Source organism: Anticarsia gemmatalis, chromosome 11 (assembly GCF_050436995.1).
Source record: "Anticarsia gemmatalis isolate Benzon Research Colony breed Stoneville strain chromosome 11, ilAntGemm2 primary, whole genome shotgun sequence".
In the NCBI taxonomy this organism is placed as follows: Eukaryota; Metazoa; Arthropoda; class Insecta; order Lepidoptera; family Erebidae; genus Anticarsia; species Anticarsia gemmatalis.
The window spans coordinates 7396242-7419515 of NC_134755.1; the positions used below are offsets into that span (position 1 = coordinate 7396242).

The following is a 23274-nucleotide window of genomic DNA, read 5'->3' on the forward strand; positions in this document are numbered from 1 at the left end:
AGGAGTAGAGAATCGCGCTATTGTGGTCATAATACAGCGCGGACATGACTTCGCGTATGATCAATGGCAACACTAGAGACATTTAAAACTGCTTGAGAAAATAGTACAAACGGAATGCGCTTGGGGCGCTGTTCAGTTTTTTATACAAAATTAATTCATAGATAACTGGGCTAGAGATGGTCGATAGTAGAACGAAATCGTTCCTTAGTAGAGATTTATGTAGGTATAAAGGTGTGTCAGCTTTACGCAAGATATTTTAGTGAAATAGGTTTAGCAACCTGTAATTTTGGCGGCAACTCTCCCTGGATTTAGCACTAATCTATAGTGATGTGCACATTTCAAGCGTAGTAATTACCAATAACAATCGACACGGTTTCGTTCTAGTGGTCTTCGGCGTTGATGCATGTTCGACGGCCGTTGATCGATTGATTGAGTTGTCATTTACGGCACCCATCGGAATCAAAAGGGTGGCCATGTTGAATCCATATCCAGTGCAGGCCTAGATTTATGGCGGAATTTATTTAACTACTCTGTTCCAGTAGTACATTTTTTTCTGTTGAAAAATGTGAATTAATCACATTCTGGATAAAAAAAATGTGTCCTCTATTATTTTTTAATCCCAAAGCCTTTTACTATTACTTTGAATGCTTATATTTTTGATTTTCTACTGCTACCATTTCATCTCTGATCGATAGCGTTATGCGATCTTAAATTAGATTTAAGTGTGACCCTTCATCCAATTACATAAAACCCTACTCATTTTCTAGTTCCAATCGAATGTTCCTGATCTCACTCTACCTGGCCATTTTTAAAAGTTTATGAAGACGAACAAAAGGAAAAACGTGCTTTTTCTTTTTTATTCAATTCTACTATTGCATTAAGTACAAGTCAGTGGAGCCGAAGAAAAATCACCCACACTTTATACGTTCGTAGAGATGTCCGTTATTGTCCATTGTGATTGGAAATTCACGAGTGGAAAACTCGAATGCAGTAAATTACTAAGTAAGGTATCGATTGTTACCGTAAAGGGCAGTGCACCGAGATTGTTCCGCGTTACATATTAATAGTGATGACCAGACCGTTCGACTTCTTCGTTTTTCCTTTACCAAGCTAAAGCTCTGGAAATAAAAATGTAAAATAAAACTGGAGTATTCTCTAGCGTATTTTGTTTCTAATCTAAAAGGTAGCAGACACGTAACTAGTGATGGCAAGTTGAATGAAAACTTGCAATTTATTCTTCGCGTTTCACTAAAGTATGTCTAATTTTCTTGAGATAAAGTACTTGTATTATATGCTTAGTCAGAAGCATTTTATTTCATAGAATAAACTGTTTTAAGAAAGAACGATTTATCTTCCATTTCCTCGTAGGAAGTATAGTTGATTGCAGAAAATAAACTTCTATTGGTAGTGGAAAATACTAGTGAAATCTTACAAAAAGCGTTTATCGTTTAAGAACTTCTGTTGTGGTCGTTATATTTTCTATATCATTGGAGCTATAACGGATAATTTGAATACTTACAAATGTTGATTTTGAATTCAGATAATCATAAACAACATCAATGTTTTTTATAAATAAGCTTACTGATATTTAACACGGCCTATTTTAAATATATAAATGAAAAACAGAATTACATTTCAAGCTTTGTTTTATTTCAATATTTTACACATTTATTTGGCAGTTTTCATTTTGTAGCATTATATAAAATCATAGTCACAAATTCATCCTATTTCTCTATAGTAACTAGTGGTATTTTACATTACAGCAAATAAGACAAATTCTATCATAGAATTTAGAAATAAGCCTTATAATATGTTAAGTAAAGAAAACGACCAGTTATCATCTACAAAGCACAGTAGGTTTACGTATTTATATTTGTTAGTTAGTGTACACATTGTCTAAATGTTTTACCAGAAATTACATATCACCTACGTACAAGTTTTCAATGGACAGTTAATAGGTTTATCTCTAAAGTCTAGCTAGGCGCTTTATAAAATCGATGTAGTAGAAAATGTTGTGTACAAATATTTTCATACAAAACTAAGCGAACCTAGAACACGAAACACGAAGGGAATGATTGTAAAAAAATACATTATATTTTAACTGACAGACTTTTTACTGTTTGTAAATAATTGAAATGAAACTAAAGTTTCTATGAGAAGCGACCAAAAACTAGCGAACTGTTATCGCTACTAACTGAGACACTAAACAGTGAATTATTGTCTGTTCAGCTCAATAAATAAACTTAAAATCAATAGCAACGAATAATCTAAAGTCCATCACATTATTACAAATATCAAGAAAGTAAAATATGCCTTGCCATATTTATCACTTGACATATTAACACAAAGTTCATCACTTGGCTCACTTTGTTGAAACACGTGGAATTTTCCAGATCGTCATCTGTAAAGAATACAAATTATAGATTAATTTTCTTTATTAAACAAAAATCAGTCCATTGTCTTGGTAACTTATAATCGTAAAAACAAAACACATCATTTATATTTGGTACGTTTTTCTTTTGCTAGCTGCTAGTCATCAGACGATTTTCAAGTTGAGAGTATTTGTATTATTTATCCAACGTTTAATGTTTTATGTGGCCAGTATTTAAATATCAAATGTTACAGCAAATATAAATTAAATCACTGGACGCCTGGAGCTTTGAGAACAAATAAACTGCCTTAAACATTTGTAATATAAAACTGTAAAAGGCTGTATGAAAACCTACGAGGCACTAATTACACGCCTACCTCAAAACACACAAAAACAAGGATAAATATATAGAGGATAATAACAAAGCTACGGCCATATTGATTCCAATTTTGATTCACATTACTGTTTTAGTATTGAAGGCATCCTTCCAAAGGGCGTACGTACATATTAAAAACGTAAGTAGATATTCGGTGTGTCGATGTACCGATATTTAATTGTTAGTTTCTTATTAGACATCGATCACCAGATTTAATACGAAAATTAAAAACTATTTCAAAAATCTCTTTTTCAAAAGTGATTAATATTTCACAGCAATTTAATAAAGGTGTAACTTATTGGAATATTCTAAGAATCCATCGAACGGTTTCACTAAAATTGCTTAAATATTTACCGAAATCACTTAGCGGTTCGCCGTACATTTCACCTTGGAAATTTGAACTGATTGCGTTGCTACTCTGGATGATTTGCGGCAAACCTGTCGAAAATGTAATTTATTTTGGAATAAATGTATTTATCGTAGGTAAATGTTGTAATACCACTAAAGCTGTGACTGACCTTTCTTCCTGATAGTTTGGTTGTCAAGTATAGATTTTTGCGTTGTTGTAAAGGCTGAGGGCGGAGCTGGGATTTCTGAAAGGAAAAATATGTTCATTCCTGATTTCAGTATTAATTCACATCCACAATAGATCTAGAAAGCGAAAGAAGACAGCAACGAATAGATTTCGTTATTGAATATACCAAATTCTTTTAAAAAATATGGGCTAGTAAACACAATATAAAGTCATGTGCTACCCAACCCGGCTAAGTAAAAAGCTTTATCGATAATTGACAGGCAGTTTCGTGTGATTTTCCCACACTCTCAAATTCCCAAAGATCGTAAAAAAGGCTGTTTGTTTTTACGAGTCTTTCAGCGCTTTCAATCGTTCCCTCCGACGAGAACCGTTTTAAATCAATCTACTAATGTCGAAAAATTACCATCAAGCTTGATGATTCCGTCGGTTTCTCCGAGAGAGTTCTTAGCGATGCATTTGTAGAAGCCAAAGTCTTCCTTGGTGATGTTCTTGATCTTCAGCATCATGAACTTGTTGTAGCCGCTGTCCATCGGGAATGCCTCGTATTTTCCTCCTATAATTTCCATTTCTACTTAAATATAAAACCTGTATTTGTCATTACAACTAAGACTTAAATTGGAAAAGTGTATAAAATAGTACGTATTAATATAAAGCCTCATTTTTAATGGACTTAAACCACGTAATTATATTGGTTGTAGTCTAGTTGTAGGTTCGGTGACCTGTCAACACAAGTCATAGTTGTTTGTCTTAATATACATAGTACAACGTTCATACAAAAAAACACGTGTCACGGTATTAGGGAAAGTATAAATGTAAACGTAATTATAATAAACATACCCGTTGTTTTGTACGGTACCAGTCCGCGGCAGTACGGGGTACCCAAGTGTATGAAATTCCCTCAGCAAAAAGAATCTTGCAAAAAGTTTCTGATTCAAAGTTGCTATTCGACTTATTTATCAATTGTACTGTTCAGCCGAAGTGGATATTGTGAAGTATTTCATTATACAAGTATGCTCTATTCGCGCATGAATAAGTACATTCGGAACGTATTCGACTACACCTCGTTCGTTTACTCCGATACAAGAGAAACTATTTTCATTATGAAGTCATAAATCAATGATACAATCGAACGATGCCTTACTTGACGGGAACGCATGTTATTTATGCGAATATGATAAATGTACCATATTTGCTTCGGTCGTAGTTCAATAATAATATGGCTGCTATCGGAATTTAGTTACGTTCGTGCAATGATTGGGTCTCAAAACATGCCGATTGGAAGTTCAATAAACCAGTTTCAATTGCTCTTACTATTGTGTTCATGAGAGCTATAAGTAGCTTAGAAATACTTAGTATTCGAATCACCTTTAAAGTAATATTATTATTATTTGCATCTAGTTATTAGATACAACTATGTATATTATTATACTATTTGGTATTCAAATAGTCAACAACAAATTGGCTCTTGCACGCTTTTAAAAATAAAACAATTTTGAATTAAATGAAAATAAAATGTTTTGTTTGATCGTGACCGACTTGTAACTGATGAAGTGAAAGTACATTTTAAAAACCCAAACCCGTAATCAGAAGAGTTTCATACAACCTAACACTATCAGTGTAACGTTAATTTAAATAAATTCGTAATCCATTGCTTGTTGTGAAGGTGTAGTAGCGCATACAATACAAGTCTCACCGGAAATAATCATGTCTCCTCGGTCCGTGGTCCAGTAGTTGATGGAGGATGGGTAGGCCTCCGTGTGACACTCCAACGTCACATCTTGTCCTATGTACGCTCCCTCTAACTGGTTCGGTATTGACAGCATCGGAGGAACTGGTGAAACATGAACCATTATTAGATTGTAGGTGTGTAGTATTTTACTGACATTTGACCTAATGACAACATGTTGTCAAACCCATAGATGAAGGCAGAGGCGTTCGAAATACTCCCACGTTTCGCCATAAACAATGTTAGTGCATGTTATAGAGGGTGCGTCTATAGCCATTTAGCGACCACGTTACAAAACTACGGGCTACTGGGAAATTTATTTTAATTACTGGGAACTATCTAATATAAATTAGAAAAGACAAATAATTTGCCCGACCTGAGAAATGAACCTCAGACGACACGATCAGCAGTCGCATTCACGACCACGCAACTTAGGCAGTTAAAACCTGTATTTTGTATAGTTTTATACGACTTAGTTGGTAAATGACATTGAAATCGAATTCTTTATCGAACTAGTTAAATGATTGATTCTTGTGTAATCAGTCAATTAATCGAGACAAGTCTGGAAACTTCTAGAAATTCGTTAAAGGTGGAGCTGTGGAATGGCAAGAAATTATCGATTAAATCGTGAAAGGTTACAAACGGAGGTAACATATTAAAAAAACTACTACTCAAATAATATGTTAATAAAATAATGTCAGAAATAATTCATTAGTTTTGTCAATAAATTTTTGATAATTTGTAAAACGTTTGTGTTTTATAACAATGACTAAGCAATTCGGTATAATTCTAAAACTTTTTAGTGCCTTCAATAATGTTGTTTCCATATTTTATTGTGTTACTACAATATTATTGTACTTTAAAAGTTAATGCAATTTCGAGAGTGCTTTTAACGACCCCAAATTTACAATGTATCATAAACAAACAGAGGGGACTGCATTTTAAATACACAAACACGTTGAAGTAAAGAAAAGTCTATTTATTAGGTACGAAATAAAATAAATAAATAGATACGTAGTAATAAAACACGAATGACAAACCATTGTCTGCTCGTCTAGACTCGTTCACTTGTCAATTTATGTTGTTAGACCGTCCGGTATATATTACACTTGTACGAGATACGAAAAATATATTCAACTTTGTTTTAAATCTGTTCTAAAATGTTCACTTTAGAATTGATGCCAGTACAAGCAATGAAACCAATTTAATCTCTACGAAGGCACTCTTATTTTATAGAATATTACAAGTAAAATGAATTAGTACTTCATTGAAAATTCTAGTGGTTAGGTTATCTTAATAATTCTACTTGTGATCAAAATTAAGCCAAAATGGATTAAAATATCAATATTATTCCAACGTTCCTAGAGCAAATCTTAGGTAGGTAATTACAGAAATATCAAAAGCAGAAATTGTTCGAAGATTTCTTGAGATCCAAAGCTTAATATTGGGGGAGAATCGTATCATTATTCCCTCAATAAATTACACAAATGTATTTCCCGTCGAATACACACGTGTCACTTGTAATTAGATGTGTTGTACATTGCGGTTATCAGAGCAGAAATACTTACATTGAACCATGAGCATGATCCGTTTGCTAATCGATGGTGGCACTCCATTAGACGCTATACAAAGGTAGGCTCCCATGTGTAATCGAGACACCTTTGTTATTGTCAGCGTCTCTCCATCCACAACACTAACTGTCAACAAAACAAGGAGTATTGGTACGGTCAGCGCCAAGGATATGATGCACTCTGGAATTTTCAAACGTTTTTAATCGATGAAAATGGTAAAATTACTACTGTATGTTAGCTTCAAAGCATTTTTCCAAATACTGTTTATTGTTTTTGATCAAAAGCTGTAATAAAATTGATATATTTATACAAAAAAGTACGGTTGAAAATGTGAAAGTATGTTAATATTATTGAAGTTCACTGAGTGTGTGATTATGAACGTATGACAGATTATTACATTATATTATGTTACCCACGATCCTAAGCACAAGGTTAAACGAACCATCTGTTTAATTTAGCAGCGACATAGTTCCCCATTAAACACTATTATTATAGTGTTAATTCAAAACTACGCAACACTATTGCTTCTATTAAGTTCAATTAAAACTAGTTTATTTCTCAACATTAGCATAAAAGCCGCTGGAGGTCTCAAATAGATATTAACAATAAAAGCGCTGAACGAAACGTGATACGATTCAATGGTCTTAAACGCAAACTTTGTTTGAAATTAATGTCTCCCTCTTGGGATTTTAAATGAGGCATACAAAATTGTTTGTAGCGGCTTTATTAATTGTTAGTACTTTGTCTATGAAAGTGTTGGATATTTTCTTTTTTAGCTCAGTTTGTAATATGAAAAGTATTCCTACAAGCTTTAAAGAGCCAGGTATTTTTTGCTCGAGGAAAGGGTAATGACATCGAATAGTGGACTTCAATTGAAAATACTTTGTTTTTCTCAGAAAAGTGTTTTGGGGTTTCATATCTAATCTAGAAATAATCCTAGTCAAAAGAAGCTTTTTTCTACTTTAATAAACTACTAGAGTTAAGATAAAAGAACATAATCTAATTATAAAAGATTTAAAATGGAACTAAGTTGCTCAACAGTCGAGCTTTACGTTCTAAAAGAAGAAACAACAAAATAAATAAATAATAGGTACTGTAATTAATCTTAACGAATTCCAGACCCAATTATATGAGTTTTAATGTGTTTCAAATGATAGTTGGAAACTTTCATTCTGAGTGTAGTAAAAGAACTTTAATAGTTAAGACAATTCACCGTTAATTTGAGGTTAGTTCAATTTGGACTAGCTTTGTTAATGCCATTTGTCTGCCAAGTCAAAACCTCAGGTATTAGATTGGTGCTCCACGAGGAAGGTTCATTTAATTCAATGCAACTTTAAGTGGAATTCTCCGCGTTGCGTTGGTCTAAAGCAAGTATGGAACAAAGCGTAAATCACCAATCTGGGCGCCACAATGTATTCCTGAGTCAGGTTATAACGATTCAGAAACTGATATTTTACTCCAAAGTAAAACAAACTTACAGTTTAGAGTTTTGACAAATTAATTTTGAAATTTAATTATAATAAAACAAATCACTTTGTCACTTTTCGTCCAGCCTTTGTCTATATTAAGAAATGCCATTACTTCGGGGTTTCTTATTACTTTGAAAGTGTCTCTGAAATATTAGAGTAGCATTAATTGTAATAACAGCTTAATAAAGTCTCCGCTCACCTGATTCGCCGTTATAATTAAAATCTTGTCCGTCCTCTCGCCTCCACATTACGTAAGGTTCCGGGTATCCTGAGGCACGACACACCAAGGTCACGTCGGAGCCCTCCCGAACCACCATATCCGTTGACGTCATGTTATCGATGATTGATGGAGGCACTGTGTCAACCAATCAAGTGTACATACATTTTGTTACCAACTATATTAATTAGTGTTGCTTCCCTAACTTTACAAAACACAGTAAATCAATATTTTTTTCTCCGGCTGAATAAATACAGACCACTTTTTATAAAACGATATTTCGTGCTTACCCATAGAGAAAATATGTTAAAAATATGTAATTGGGGCGAACGTAACAAGATAAAATTTCGAAAGGATCGGAAAATATAAAAGTTAAGTAAGGAATTAAAACCATTCAATTTGCCGGCCTGTTAAAGGGTATTATAATAATTCAAGGATGGCAGATAAAAATGTGTCCAGGCAAATAGGTTCGAATGAAGCAATAAAGACGATGTTTATGGCCGGTATAAAGTTCAGGGGTTATGCAGGATGCACAATACATAATTATCTTACATATAGAACGAAACCAATCCTTTGTTTGAGTACAATGCCGTAACGACCAACACAATGACCGCTATAGAGCCGTTCAAAACATAACATTTTCGATATTCGGACGATTCGATAGTGGAAGTCCGCGTAAGCTTTACTGTTCGAGTGTCTGTTGTTATTCCATACAGAGTTTGTATTTAGTATTGATTATTCTTGCTAACGTGAAGTACTATCATATTTTACACTTTAAATGATAGAACAACAAATTACAGGTGAAATATTATGACCGATGACGCCATTTACCGCCATTTTTAAATTTCAGACAACAACCGTACATAATCATTCGTAATTTTTAATATCGAAAGACAGAAAGGACGATAAAACGATAAATATCATTAATCTCATTAATACGATACTTATCGCCATATACTACAAAGTTCATACAAAATTCTGTTTTGAGAGAAAGCAACGAATAAAAAATAATCTTTGAAATCCAAAAATACGTCGGTTTTTAACCAATTTTCCTTCCAATTTGCAATTCCGTTGAATAATTTTCTTATAAAAGAAGTAGAACATTAAATATTTGTGAACATATTGTAGCATTTTCTATAATCGGTACTAACAATCTTCGAAAAATTTACATTTTAAAATGATCTTCTACACTAGTTCTTAAGAGGCCCGCTAAAGGCGCTGATCAAATTTTCATACAACATAGCTAGTTGGTTGTCTATAGTGTGTACTGTAGTGGATACACCCGGCCTTACACCCCTAGAAATTTTGGAAACATTTGAATGTCCCTATTCTAGACAGTTGAGCTTATTTTTTGTACTTACCGACAACTTGCAAGTATCCTTTCCTGGAGCGCATAGGATCCGTGTTCACCTGACACATGTACCATCCACGGTCTACTTCTGACACGTTCTTGATGTGAAGGTACCACGACCGGTGGTCATTGTACGACAAACTGATACGCTGGTTCTGTGTTATTATATTGTGGTGTATACTCAGTATTGTCTGCTTGTCCATACTAACCCATGCTACCTACAAGAATACATTTGTTATTATTGATTGTCGTGTCTATAGAAATATGAATACGGACGTAAACGGAACCATTCTTTATATCAATCTGAGCTGGCATTTATATGTGCGTCTATTTGTAAGGGCGCTCTTGTTTTCGTATTTTATGGTTTTCCTCGTATATTTGTTTCGGTAAACTTTCTTTTTGGATTTACTTGACATAGCAATGACACGACGAATATACATATACAAAATATTATGTACAAATATTACCATTAATTTATTTAATCATATTAAATTTTACAATAATTTCTCAATGACCATATTTCATTCAGAATTTTGTCTTAGTCCCACCCCATAAAACATTATATTTTCGAAGTGACGTTGAATTAAAAACAAAAATAAAACAACGGCGCTTGAATAAATAATCGTTTTATAAATTGTACGGTTTGTTTGCCCTTTTATTTAAGGACAGTGTTCTAAAAATATTTTCCTTTATTTAGAATTCGCTGTGGCATTCCAGCCAAAAATAAATAACTTCGTCGCCAGTTGTAATATCGTGAAATTGACAACGAGCATCAACAATAAACAGATGGTCACTAAGGATAATTTTGTTGGTTCAGTCTTGTATATGACATAGATAGCATGTATTGTGTTTAACAAATGGAAATGAGCTTCAGTACACAATTCAATTGCTTCAGCTACTAAAAATTCACTTGACATACAGTCCTTGTATCAATAATTTGTTGATACTGATCATATATGACGTCAAAAGGCTCTCAATCAAACGTTGTATTTATTTACCTTGAATCCCCTTAGATTATCGACGACGCACGCGAGCAGCGCGTCCCGCCCGACCGTTACCGTCACATTCGGTATTGGTTCCGCGAATCTAGGGTACATCGATTCTGAAAAAAAGCGTTCAATAAATACTCTCGTATAATGACTTGTAAACATGTTTACTTGTTATAAAAGTTTTAGCGCGGAGGAGTAAAAAGAGTCACAAATATGACGACCGGTGCCGTCGCGTCTGCCGCCGTTCCAGCATTCACGCCGCGTCGGCACTGTGCCCAACTCGCTCTGATGAAATTATCGGACAATTTTACATTGTTTTCTCGTAAGGAGATGGTGTGCTTTGAGTTCGAAGCTTGTGCATAATATTATTATCTTCATGCAGAGCATGGGTAAACACGCACGGACTTTACCGTAAACTCGCTATGTTATTCTTTTGCAATTTATTTTCTTGGATGCTATCTTAAGCAAAGAATGTTCTAGACATTTTTATAACATCTTTTTTAAACCTTTGTTTAAAAATGTAATTAAATGCATTTGTCGCTGCCGCTTTCAGCAGTAACATATATCACCTTGTTCCTTTCTTTGCCAAGATAAGTAGCATAAATACCGGACTGTGTAACATATACGGCGGATACATGGCGACCCTAGCCGTAGGGTAGCGTGATTTATACACGGCCCACCAACGACAAATAGCGGTTTGTCGCTGTATCGCTCTTTTACCGACAAAATAATGTATAAGAAGCACAATGCTAAAAATCATCAATCTAAAGCGCCGGCGTCTAAAAAGTTAGCGGTCGCAAAAGGGTTCGCGAGATTTAGATAAAGTACGTTATTTGTAAGAATATATGTTACGTTAATATCTAATCTTTTAAAATATAAAACAAACACGCAAACTCACTGTAAACAACAATTCTTTTAGTACAGGTATATTTCAAACAAACTTTTAAGACAAATAATGACTAAACTTAAAACTACTTTTCAGCACTGCATTGCAACATTTCATTAAAGTACATAAAAATAATTTAATATATTCTATCGTGTTTACAACAGATATTACAGCATAAAAGGTATGTTGTTATTGTTAAAGCTGAAGTAGGGCAATGCAATATTACGGAAGCGAATAATATTTTTGCCGAACAGTCTATGGGCGTGATATAATCTGTGGCAGGTATGTAATATGTTCTACCATGAAATCGCATCGTGTTGAAGTAACTAAGTTTAATTCAAATGTCACACACTGTTACATTTATACATGGTTATGGGATGTGGGCTTCTTCGTGCCACGTTAGGCACAGATCAGTGGAACATGAGCAAACAAGCTTACGTCACTAATCTGCACCTTGTTCACTAACACCTACCTATACATGTAATATGATTCTCTATGTAAAATATTGTCAAAAAGACTTTGGATAGACCGCTACGCAATTTTGATCACTTGATATTGTTCGCAGATCACGTCAGATTAATAAACAGCCATTATTTTCGGTTACAACTAACAACAACCAGTCAATAACATAGTTGCAATTAAATCGCGACCACCGCTCTAACTAGCTCAAACGTACTAATTAATATTTACAATTACACAGTTTTAAATTAGCAGGTATCGGTTTATACAATTGTTCCCTGAATCGTTTGTCCAAAGGCTCGTTCTGCTATTATTTAGGTATAGTGGCAAAGTGGCGGCAAGCCATTATAACACTTGGCGAAATTCCGACGTTTCGATTCTTCTATTTATTAGGCAGTATTCCGTCATGCCTTGTCACTGCCGGACATCACTTCGATTGAGTGACTTCGACGGCAGTTATTACAAATGACGTTAGAAGCGCTATCTCGAACTGTCGATTCGATAGTATCGAGTTTCTATCAACCAAATGTCAGATGTTAAGTTGGTAGTTCATTATTATATGGACTTTGATTACAATTTCTGTGCTACGTTAGACGTTGATAGTAAGCTAACTAAACCGAAACCGAGCATAATTGCATTGCAATATACAAAATTATGTCTGATAATAATGTATCGAAGGCTCACAATCTTGCCAAAGATACGGTAAAGCAGTAGCGTATAAGTGAGTGAGACAGTTGAAATCGAGTAAGTTGAAAAGTCAATAGAGGGATTATCGCGATGGTTGCTGGAAAGCATTACCTAGTTCGTAGTTAGTAACAACTCATTGAACTAATCTGATCTATGCCGCGCTATATCCTGCGAGCTTACATTTATTGCCGGAATCGCCTCGGTATATTAGTCGATTTGAACATTCCACGAATTAAGGCGGGAGATATCCACAACCGATTTTGAATGAATGTATGACGTTTTGGCGCAGGTTACACTGACTGTGATCGCAGGATGACTGGTCAGTCAATTTCCCGTATTCTATTATTCAAAGCAAAACGTTTTGAATCGTTAAATATTTAAAAAAAATATCAGCAATTTGTGAAGTACGGTAGGCCTTTGATAGTACGTGGAGATAAGTTTAGAAAAAATAGCAGTATAATTCGTAAATAAATTTTAACATGTTAAAATTTAGTAAATGCGTAGTACATAAATCTGATCTACATTTGAGTAGGTACTATATTATAAATACGATAAGAGTTGTGTTACAGATAACCTGAGCCCATTTTGAGCAATAAATAAACACAATAATATGAACTCTGAAGATAAATACATGACTACAACGTTTCATATCATGTATAATAGAATACGGGAATTAACGCGAACACGCATTTTACCTTAAAATGCCTAACGTTTCGGCGCAGGTTGCACTCGCCGTGGTCCCAGGCTGACTGGAGCAGCGATGACTGGGACCACGGCGAGTGCAACCTGCGCCGAAACGTTAGGCATTTTAAGGTAAAATGCGTGTTCGCGTTAATTCCCGTATTCTATTATACATTAAACATGCAACGCGAGAGTTTAAAAGTTATGGTTTCATATCATGTTTAAAACGTAATTTTATATAAATAATGCGCAGATTTATTGAAGAATTTCAAGAGAGAAAATATAATATCTACTTATAAAAAGAATTACAATCAACGATAAAGTTTATAAAGATTCAAACATTTTTAATTTATAACGCTTATAGTTTTTATATAATTGAGCAGAGCGGAAATAAGAACAGCCTGTTCGAATTGTGGTTGCCGTACTAAGTTTCGGCCCTGTATATTAATTTCCCAATATGTAAAACTATGTTTTACACCCATCAGTTATAATAACTGACATTAAAATAGATATATTATCAAATATCTTACAAACAACACTTGATCCAATTAACAGGCAAGGGACAAAAATATCTCATACAATGTCGTATATTCTAGGAAGTTCTAAAATTAGCATTATTCATTAGCTATTTTTAATCAAATTCCAAACATACCGAGATAACATAAGACAGTACATTTACACTTAAAAGCAATCGCAAATTAAGACATTAAGATATCATTACAGCCTTCGGCGAGGCTGTACATTTGTGTGTTATTTATAGTCGCAGAATATTTACATTTTACCTGCCGTTAAATGTGCGCGTTAAGTACAGCTTGAAATAAATGGAAACTTTAAAACGGGAAGTGTTTAAAAGAGGAGATAATAATATTTAATTTCGCTGAATGGACTCATTGTAGACATTTACTGTATTTACGATGAAACGTGTGAAAGATTTAAGCAGGCACGAACAAATAAACCGAGTAAGCTTTGTAATATTCCCGTCGAACACTGCATAGAATTCGTCATTAATATTACCGATATGATGAACATTAACTCATTTTCGTAGAAAAGCTTTCACCGCGTTCGTTAATATACTGCATACAACTTTGTTCTTGATAATATTTAATACGAAAGTATGAAATCACGTGGAATTTGTAATAGCTTTATTAAAAATACCATAAAGGAAAATGTTCAGTGAACAACAAGTTTGTAAATGGCGTTTTCCGCGAAAATTACTTTATGAATATTTACAAATGAAGCACTTACCATCGGGAAGTTCTATAGGTGCTACAGACACTACATTTTGCCCCGTGGGTAATTCCCGACCTGTAATTAGAACATTATTGTAATTATTGGGCTCGCACGAGTATTTTGAGTGTACGGCGAAAACATAACATTACCTACAATTATTACGAAAACGGTAGAAAATTCTAAACTAAACGAATTACATAGTGTTTGTATTCATACGATTTTTCATCAAACGATATGTCAATATTAGTTTATAGCTAACATTTAAAATAGATATACCGTTGACAGTGATATTTGAACAAACCGTATGTGTTAAAAATGTAACTAATATTTTTGATATCAATTATTTTCGCTTTTGTAGCTCTGGTTATAATGTTAACATTACGTTAGCAATAGGTATATAAATCCAGTAATTAGTCGCTAGGGGCCATTGTTTGGCTTTTCTTTCTTCGTTTTTTCGTTCACGAATTTTGGAATCGGTTTGTCGTAATCGTCTCATATTATATACAAAACGTCGAGGATATTTCTTTTTAGTTCTATAGATAATATTATTATTGCGAAATGCTTAACGGCATTTTCCCAAGTAGATTACTGTATACTATGTTACTTGATTATGGTTTATAGTAGTTACGTTCACCGTTGTTACTAAGACTCTATTTTATCTTAAGCTAGTGCACTTTAAAAGAAGCAGTTCAGTCGACGCGGTACATTACCCAGCGACTTCGTCGGGAAACGAACTATTTATCTCACTAGACTACACCATAAAACCATAAAAAAGGTACCATACGTTGTCATCAAAAAAGTAAAAAATATATCCTTCAAAGTTTACATATTGTTCTGTTCCCGAATGTACTTAAAACTTTTACAAATTACACCCTCGATTGTCCTATTAAATAATATCGACCAGTCATTGTAATCATATCGTAATAATAAAATGCCTCTAACACGTAACTTTATCGGCCGGAATCATGTCAAAAAGCCTTCAATAATATACATATAATATGCTAATGTATATTGTTAGGGGATGTTCGAAACACATACTTCGACAAGGCACTTTCACGTTTATTATAAAAGTAACGATTGGGTGAAAATTATAGTAGACCGGAATGGATAAAAGTTTTAATTGTACATACGTAGATGGCCATAATTGTGTTACCTCGGTGTCAGGTAAGTCAGTTACAGCGCGGTGTGTGACAGTATGGAGTGTGCTGCTCGGACATATTTGAAAGCACTTTTTATAAAATGTTGTACACAATAGTGTCACAATTCTTTTATCCGGGAACGAGTTACATTTTGTTTCTTTGAATACTTACCTTTTCAAACTACTTTTTAGCAAACTAGTCTTTTAATATTAAACCAGCTATAGAGTTTTATAGGGCTATAAAAGGCTGGTTAGATAATGAATATCACATAAGCTCTGTGTAAAACGAGGCTTAAAATAGAAAAGGCATATTAATTTGAATAACCGATGAGGACATTAGGACGTTAATGAGAACTCGATCACGCGTGACATGTTTTAATAGACACATTATCTGACATTTGAAAGTTAATTAATAAATCATTTGTTAGGCTGTCGATCTATCCGACACTAAAACGTTGACTAAATAGATAGGTATCATTATTTTAATTAGTACTTGTATTTTAGAACGGCAAATAGTAATTATGGAATTACTTATAAGTTAGTTAAAGAGCTAGTTATTTTAAGTTTCCTTTGACCGCACGGCAGGTACTTTCATTTCTAGAGTGAACTTACACACTAAGTAGCAAAATCTCGATGCAGCTTTCAACGATATAATTAATTTAATAGCAGTTACTATAAAGTCTCATGTGTCAAAGATCATTAACTTGTTTGATGAAAAACGGTCATTTGAAATTAGATGAGCTAAAGTAATCGATTGATTAAGAATTTTGCAGTATGCTGCTTGCTGAGCGCTTCTCAATTGTTACGAGCAATAGTTTTTATTTTTTAAGTAGCAACATTCTGGGTTAGCATACATTCTAGTCATATTTGACGTAATAGCTATGGTATCTTTTATTTGGAAGAACAAAAAAAATGCGATGCTAATATTGTTTTTTACAATTTCATTTAAGTCTAAATAAAACCATAGTCGGAAATAGTTTAAAGAAATAAGCTGTGTAACTAATGGTTAACGCCGTCATTAACTATGGACGCCTAATTGTGGCGGGGGATGATACATAGAGCACTCTACTTCCCCTCTACTAATAATAATCACTTATATCGTTTCACTTCGGTGCCAAAACTTCATTTCTGATTATATCGAAAGCTTTCGAAGGGATCGGTTAAAAATAGAATTTATTTTAGACTAGGATCGTAGGCGGACATTAAGGTTAAGTTTGCATATAAAGGACACTGTTACATCATTCTCACGTACTATACATACAAACATATCTTGTTTGTTGAATAATTTTCAGTTACGCGATTCTCTACAGTCTGCTCTGTCGAGTATCGAATGTTTGACATTTAAAATGTACTGCCGAAATAGCTCTTAAGGAGCCCGGTAGAGGCGCTAAATAGATTTTCGTGTAAAATTTCTCGATAGCTAGCCGGTTGTCGGTAGTCGATAGCAGTAAAGAATCGAGCTAAAGGTATTTACGAACACGCATTTTCCTTTTTTTAGTCAGAGTAGTTGGTTATTAGTGACAGTCAGTCTGCGACTACAGCTAGTTAAACCTGCGCCGAATCGTCCGGCATCCCGAGGTGAAATGCGTGTCCGTGTTAATTGCCGTATTTAACTATTTAAAACTCAACGGTGGCTGACTAACATAGTGATCTATCAATGCACATCACGAACCACTGGACGTATCGGGCTGAAATTTGGCATGCAGGTTAGATGTTATGACGTGAGTATCCGCAAAAAAAGAGTTTTGATAAATTCTACCCCCAAGGGGATAAAAGAGGGGTGGAAGTTTCTATAAAAATTCTGTCTTAAGTCACAAACCATGCGGACGATGTCGTGGGGAAAAGCTAGTCCTATTATACAATATACAAACAAAGTTAACTTGACACATTTTGCGTGTTTTAATTCACTGATAACATATCAGTGCAGCTCGCGTATATTCTTGGTTTAAAATTGAATATGTTGATTTTTTGACCTAGGGTCAACTTCAACTATATTGATGTTAATAAAATATGGTTCAATGGTTTTATTGTTAAAGCGTAACAGGCAGATTCGTATTCATAATATAATTTGGTTTTCTCTGAACGTATTAAACAATAAAATGCACAAGTCATACTGCGTTTTAACATCCCGTCTTTCTTCTAACACTGACATACTAGTTTAAAAATAATAAAACCATACGTAAATAAAACTAGAGAAACTTAAGTAGTGTTTTATTACTTTAAATAGTTTATTTTACATGAAGTGAAACTTACAAGGAGTAAATATGGCGGTAGTACAAGTGGTCTTATCGCTCTCGGCGATTCTCGCTCGGAGCCTTTGTGTGGATAGTGTGCAAGATATAATTAGGCCAGTATGTCGTGTACAGAGAACAACCTGCGTTATGATGTTAAAATATTTATATTGTATACGATTATTAATATTGTATCTTCAGTCTAAGTCATGTTTGAAGCCTAACGTGCTGTGTAGAACCGAAACTTTCTATCACAGTTTTTTTTATATTCCTCCTTTTACAGTTTCCTCGACTAAAATTGATTTTAAATACCTTCCTAATTAGCAAAGTAAAAGGAAATCTCGTCATAGTTTTTGTTGTGTATATGAGAAATACTCCCCAATCCATCAATTAGCGCCCCAAATAATAAATAACGTCGCTAATAAACACACACAAAATATTCAAACAACGTTCATATATCAAAAATTACTTAAAGCCGGATGCAATATAAATCAAAGTTTTAACGCGTTGCCTTAATTATTTCTGTAAGCTCGTAAGCACATTAAACTGGAATAGGTTTTTGTAGAATAGGAACGTATATGGCATTACGTCTAGCGTTGACAGCCCCACTCCGAGACGACGACAGGATTGTTCCATTATCGACACGGAGATGAATAATTGACAGTCGCAAGTGAGCTCAGTGGATGCGGCGAACCTATCGACACACGCTACACGCTTGACACGTGTTACTCATATTTTTTATGCTTTATACTATTAGTGCACGCTCCACGTGACGGGGAACTTATTTATAGATGACTTTTATTGAGTGTTAAATTCAATTTGGGTCGGTTATCTGTACGATAAGGGAGAGAAAATTGATTGTGATGCTGTTACTATTATATTGCAAAATGTAATAATATGTTTTGTGTGATTTTTTAAAAGGAATAAGCATCAAAAGCTTTCAGATGTGTATGAAGCCTGAAGCTCTTTTTTATTATAATATTTTTTTATTAAATTAAAATGCAAAATACAATAAATTATTCAAAGGTAAACATTTAAAGTTTCTGGAGAGTTATACCATTGTAACATTTCCGAGAACTGCAGACACATTATTTCGCAATTTCGTTGTAAAATCCATTAAATCGTTGCCAAAAGTTTTGTCAACTTCCGCGTGACCAATTCTGTGGCCTTAATATAAATTAAACAGAAGCAATCTGCAAATATAGTTTCGTGGCTCCAAGTGTGGGGATGGTCGCAACTTCTCAAGCCCCGTTGACACGGGGTCACTGCTAGGGTAAACACGCCGCTTCCAGCCCAATTGCCAACTTATCCATAAGTGGATTGAATTCTGCCAGAATTCAGAAGTCGCCCCTTTCATACAGGACCTACATATAGCATTAAGACTAATTTATTTACGGGGTAAGTCTGGCTGCTTCGGTTGCGTTATTAATAAATTGTTACTTCGCTATGTTGGTTATAACATTGAACGTCGTGCCTATTCAATCGAATGAATCCGAAATACTGTTGTTAAACCGAATGGGTCACTTTAGAAGCAGGTAGAAAACAAAACAATTAATATAACTACTTACTATGAATGAGAACGACAAGGAAAGATTTTTCCTTTGTTCGTCAAAGTACAAGTTCGGTCACTCTGTATCAACTGATAACGTTATCCATCTGCTTATTTCACAATAAAAATTTCCCTATTTTGAAACATAATGTGTAATCATATTTAACTACTTAGTGAACTAAAAACTCTGCATAGAATAAATAGTAAGGGACATCTAAGTTCAATGTGTGAATGATATTATTGTCTGTAATGATGATGTAATGTCCCTATGAATATTATTTGCTTACTTTTGCAGTAATCGTTATTCTTATAATTTTTATGTACGTAATTTTAAACAACTTGTCTCGTCTTAGTTAAAAAATTGTCTTCTTTTTAAAAATGTACGTAAATATTGTCATTAGTAATTAAATCTAATCATTAAACTATTATCACTTCATTATAAAACTTAAGAGCTTTTTTTAATTCATTAAAAGCTATTTGTTCATAATAACATTAAGCTTCACCTGATCATTCAAAAACAGTAAATAATATACATTTTATGATATTTCAAAAGCCATTAAAGTTTTCAACTTTATCGATTCCACTTGTGATAGATAGATAACGAAGTTGTTGCTACAAACGCGAGCTCATGAGAGAGGTCGCCACATGTCTGTGTTCATTAGAAGCAATCAGCAGCTTCGGTTGGCTAACACCTCTAAAGCCCTCGGTTAGAAACCACTCTCTAGTACGAAATAGAATAACCTTCCCTATTTTTAAGGATTCTCTCACGAGGATTACCAAATAGCCGTTATTTTAACATGTTTATTTTTAGCTAGCTATTTGTTTAACTAGAGATAACACAGTTTTTAGACTTCGTTTTTTATAACAGTCCAGCTTTTTCTGCATTCTCTTTTTTTTAATAAAATTTTACTTTTTAATTAGTAACCATTTTTCTTCTATTTAAAAAAAGAGTATTATAATGAGTTAGCACTAAAAGTAAAGTAAACGAAGATAATTTGAAGATACGCTCGGCTATTACAGAGCACTGATTTATGAAAAAAGTTTCACAACCTTAAAACCAATTTAGAAAAAGTTTTTTGTATTACATTACGCTAGAAAACGAGCAATTTGAGTTTCTGTAATTTTATTTAATAAATATAACGAGTAGATAGATGACCTGCTTCTGCAGAGCACGACACGAAAGTCGTTTTTAAATCAAAAGTTACATCACTAAACTTAGTTTTTTAGACAAAGCTTACACAAGTAGATAAGAATGAAGTTGTTGTTATTTCTTTTACGTTCGTTCTGTTTTCAAAAAGTTTTACATTTGTTTTTTTAGGGGTGTTTTTACGTATTTCTCTCACGTAATTTTGTGTAGACCTTTCGCGTTTGACCGCCTTTTTATGGTTTAAATTTCCAGCCTCCGCGGCCGTCACTTTGAATCGCGTCAATTCAATAAACGAAATGTTCAACAGAATAACAATTATTATTATATTTCAGCTTTGTGTTCTGTTCGTTTTCAATCTTTGTTTTATAATTCGCTTTTCAAAAAGGAAAGTCAGGCAGAAGAGGATCAACGCTTTTGAATTTATGTTATTAAAGTTATAAAATGACAAAAATAGACTGTCAAGTTACTCAGAGGAAAGAATTAGATTTAGATGAAATTATTTTCTAACGCAAGCTACTGTTTATTTTTGCACAAGATCTTTTCAACATTTCTTGTTAACTTTAATACACTGTAATGCGGTTAGAACTTGCCGACTTTAGTGTTGATTGGATTGGAGTGTTGAATTTAGAAAAAGAATTTTATTGCTGAACCTCTTAAATGAACATACACGTTTCTTTAACAATACAACAGTTTAGTGAGTAAAGTTTATGTTAGAAGCGTTGTATTTCAACAACAGAATTAAAATAGTTTCGCTTGTGTAGTATAGCAAAAAATTTTATTACGCACGTCGCTTAAAAAAATGTTTACGAAGCGTTTACCAATTTCAAATTGCTTTTTAATATTTTGCCGCTGCAACTGAGGTGTTATTTAGGGAAGCTCAATACCGCGTTATTTTATAACAACACGAAAAGTAAATTAACTGTTTATTTATTGAACAGGCATCCGTATTTAGTGTTTCACGGGAGTAAATCGAATGTGCGCACATTTACCCACAGCGCGAATAAATCCGGTAATAAAAGTACATATTGGGAAAAATAAAATGGTTGCGAGTAGCGACCGAAAAAATCGTGACGTTGGATATTAGTCAGTGGATTTACATATATGAAGCTTGTCGATAAATTGTCGTTCCTTCGAAGATGGCCACGGATATCCGGACGATGCGTCACCGACGTCCACCCCAGCACATTTTGTTTGTGATCCTTCCCCCTTGTTAACCGAATTATGTTATGGAGACACAACAGCGTCTTTGTGACCCTCCGAACATATCTCCTACTTGAAGTAGCTTAGGGATTGAACACTCGAACCGAGCGCGGACAATTTACTACTGTTCTAAGATTTTCTTTCGATGTTTATCGTGAAACTTTGCGGTCATTCAAATAGTTCTAAATTATTGTATTTCGCACTTAGGTTCGAACTAGGTAACACTTACCCTGTAATTTCTTACTGACGTACTTTATGTTTCATTTTTTGCCAAACAATTAATTTTGAATTGCTTAGCTTTTGTACCGGAACCTTATATAGGTTACAATGAATAAGAAATGGTTTTAATTACGCGTCAAGGTTGATAACAGACGTCGATTACTTATAAATGGTACGAACACCCTAAATAAAAACCTTTCACGAAAGTCTACCTTTATAAAAACCTAATTTTACCGCTAAGGTTCCTATTGAACGTATTCAAGTCTTCTAGTAAATGAGTAGTACACTTTATACACACATAATTCGTCTTATATAATTAAAATATATACATGCTTATTTCAGTTCGTTCAAATTTATCCGAACCAATGAATATTTTTGTGATAAATCATCCGACAATAACAATATCATTAAGTTAATGAAAACTCGAGTGCCTCTCATAAGAAATGTTGCATTACAAGAACCGGAAAACAGAAGCAGAATAACAAGCAGAATATTTATGATGTTTTTATATCGAAGGGAATAATGTACAACTACAGTAATAAGCAAATAAAAAATTACGATTTACTATTTAAGCTAATTTCTTAAATAATATACTACTAACTAAAACTTTTATTTATTTCTTTACATATTGATTTCGTCATAATTTGTGAATATTTTTTTTATAAAATAAAACTGCCTATGTAATGCGAAAGTAAAAATATAACCAAAATAATAAGGCTATGCTATAAGCAGATTAATGACAAAATAATTTAAAGTCCGAAAGTTTTGAAAGAGGTCGAAAAGATTAAAGAAAGTAACTTAATAAAACCGTCAAAAGCATTATTTCCGCAACAGTAAAACATAATTCGGATTTTACACAAACTTTTTACAAGTTGCCGGCGAACTCAATAAAAATGCTAATTGCACTATCAACTCACCTGTCGTGGTGTAGCAGGCAGTCAATAACTCTATCCATATAACACAATATAAATGTATAAAAGGAGTCATTTTGTCAGAATCACATTAGATAAGTCCGTTTTCTTGTGGTCGCGCGGTTCACCTGTGTTGTTGGGGTCGAGCGCGTGCGAGAGGAAACACTTGGGCGGGAGTCGAGCGTCCCATCGCTGGGCGGGCTGCGGAGGCACTGCCGCGGGGCGCCACTCCGCCGCGCTAACTACCCCCAGCCGGATAAACAAGGGCGAGAAACCGGGAACAGCCGAGCAGGCAGACAAGCCGTCTCGCTAGCCTTTATCGCCGCGACTG

At 34.1% G+C, this 23274-nt stretch overlaps 1 protein-coding gene across 3 annotated transcripts; it reads right to left on the reverse strand.

Moving 5' to 3' along the window:
- Positions 1-1649: 1649 nt before the first annotated feature.
- On the reverse strand, positions 1650-23233 carry LOC142976451 (lachesin-like). Of its 3 annotated transcripts, none has more exons than XM_076119824.1 (11): positions 22950-23232; positions 14564-14623; positions 10615-10718; positions 9627-9834; positions 8248-8403; positions 6577-6705; positions 4976-5113; positions 3686-3850; positions 3266-3340; positions 3102-3185; positions 1650-2401 (listed from the first exon to the last, which is right to left on the reverse strand). In XM_076119824.1, exons 1-11 carry the CDS (start codon positions 23017-23019, stop codon positions 2295-2297), a joined length of 1296 nt encoding a protein of 431 aa, XP_075975939.1. In that variant the 5' UTR covers positions 23020-23232; the 3' UTR covers positions 1650-2294. The 3 variants fall into 3 exon arrangements, with proteins under 3 accessions (XP_075975939.1, XP_075975941.1, XP_075975942.1); XM_076119826.1 differs by having other exon boundaries at positions 3686-3835; positions 22950-23229; XM_076119827.1 differs by lacking the exon at positions 14564-14623 and having other exon boundaries at positions 22950-23233.
- Between the last annotated feature and the right edge of the window lie 41 nt (positions 23234-23274).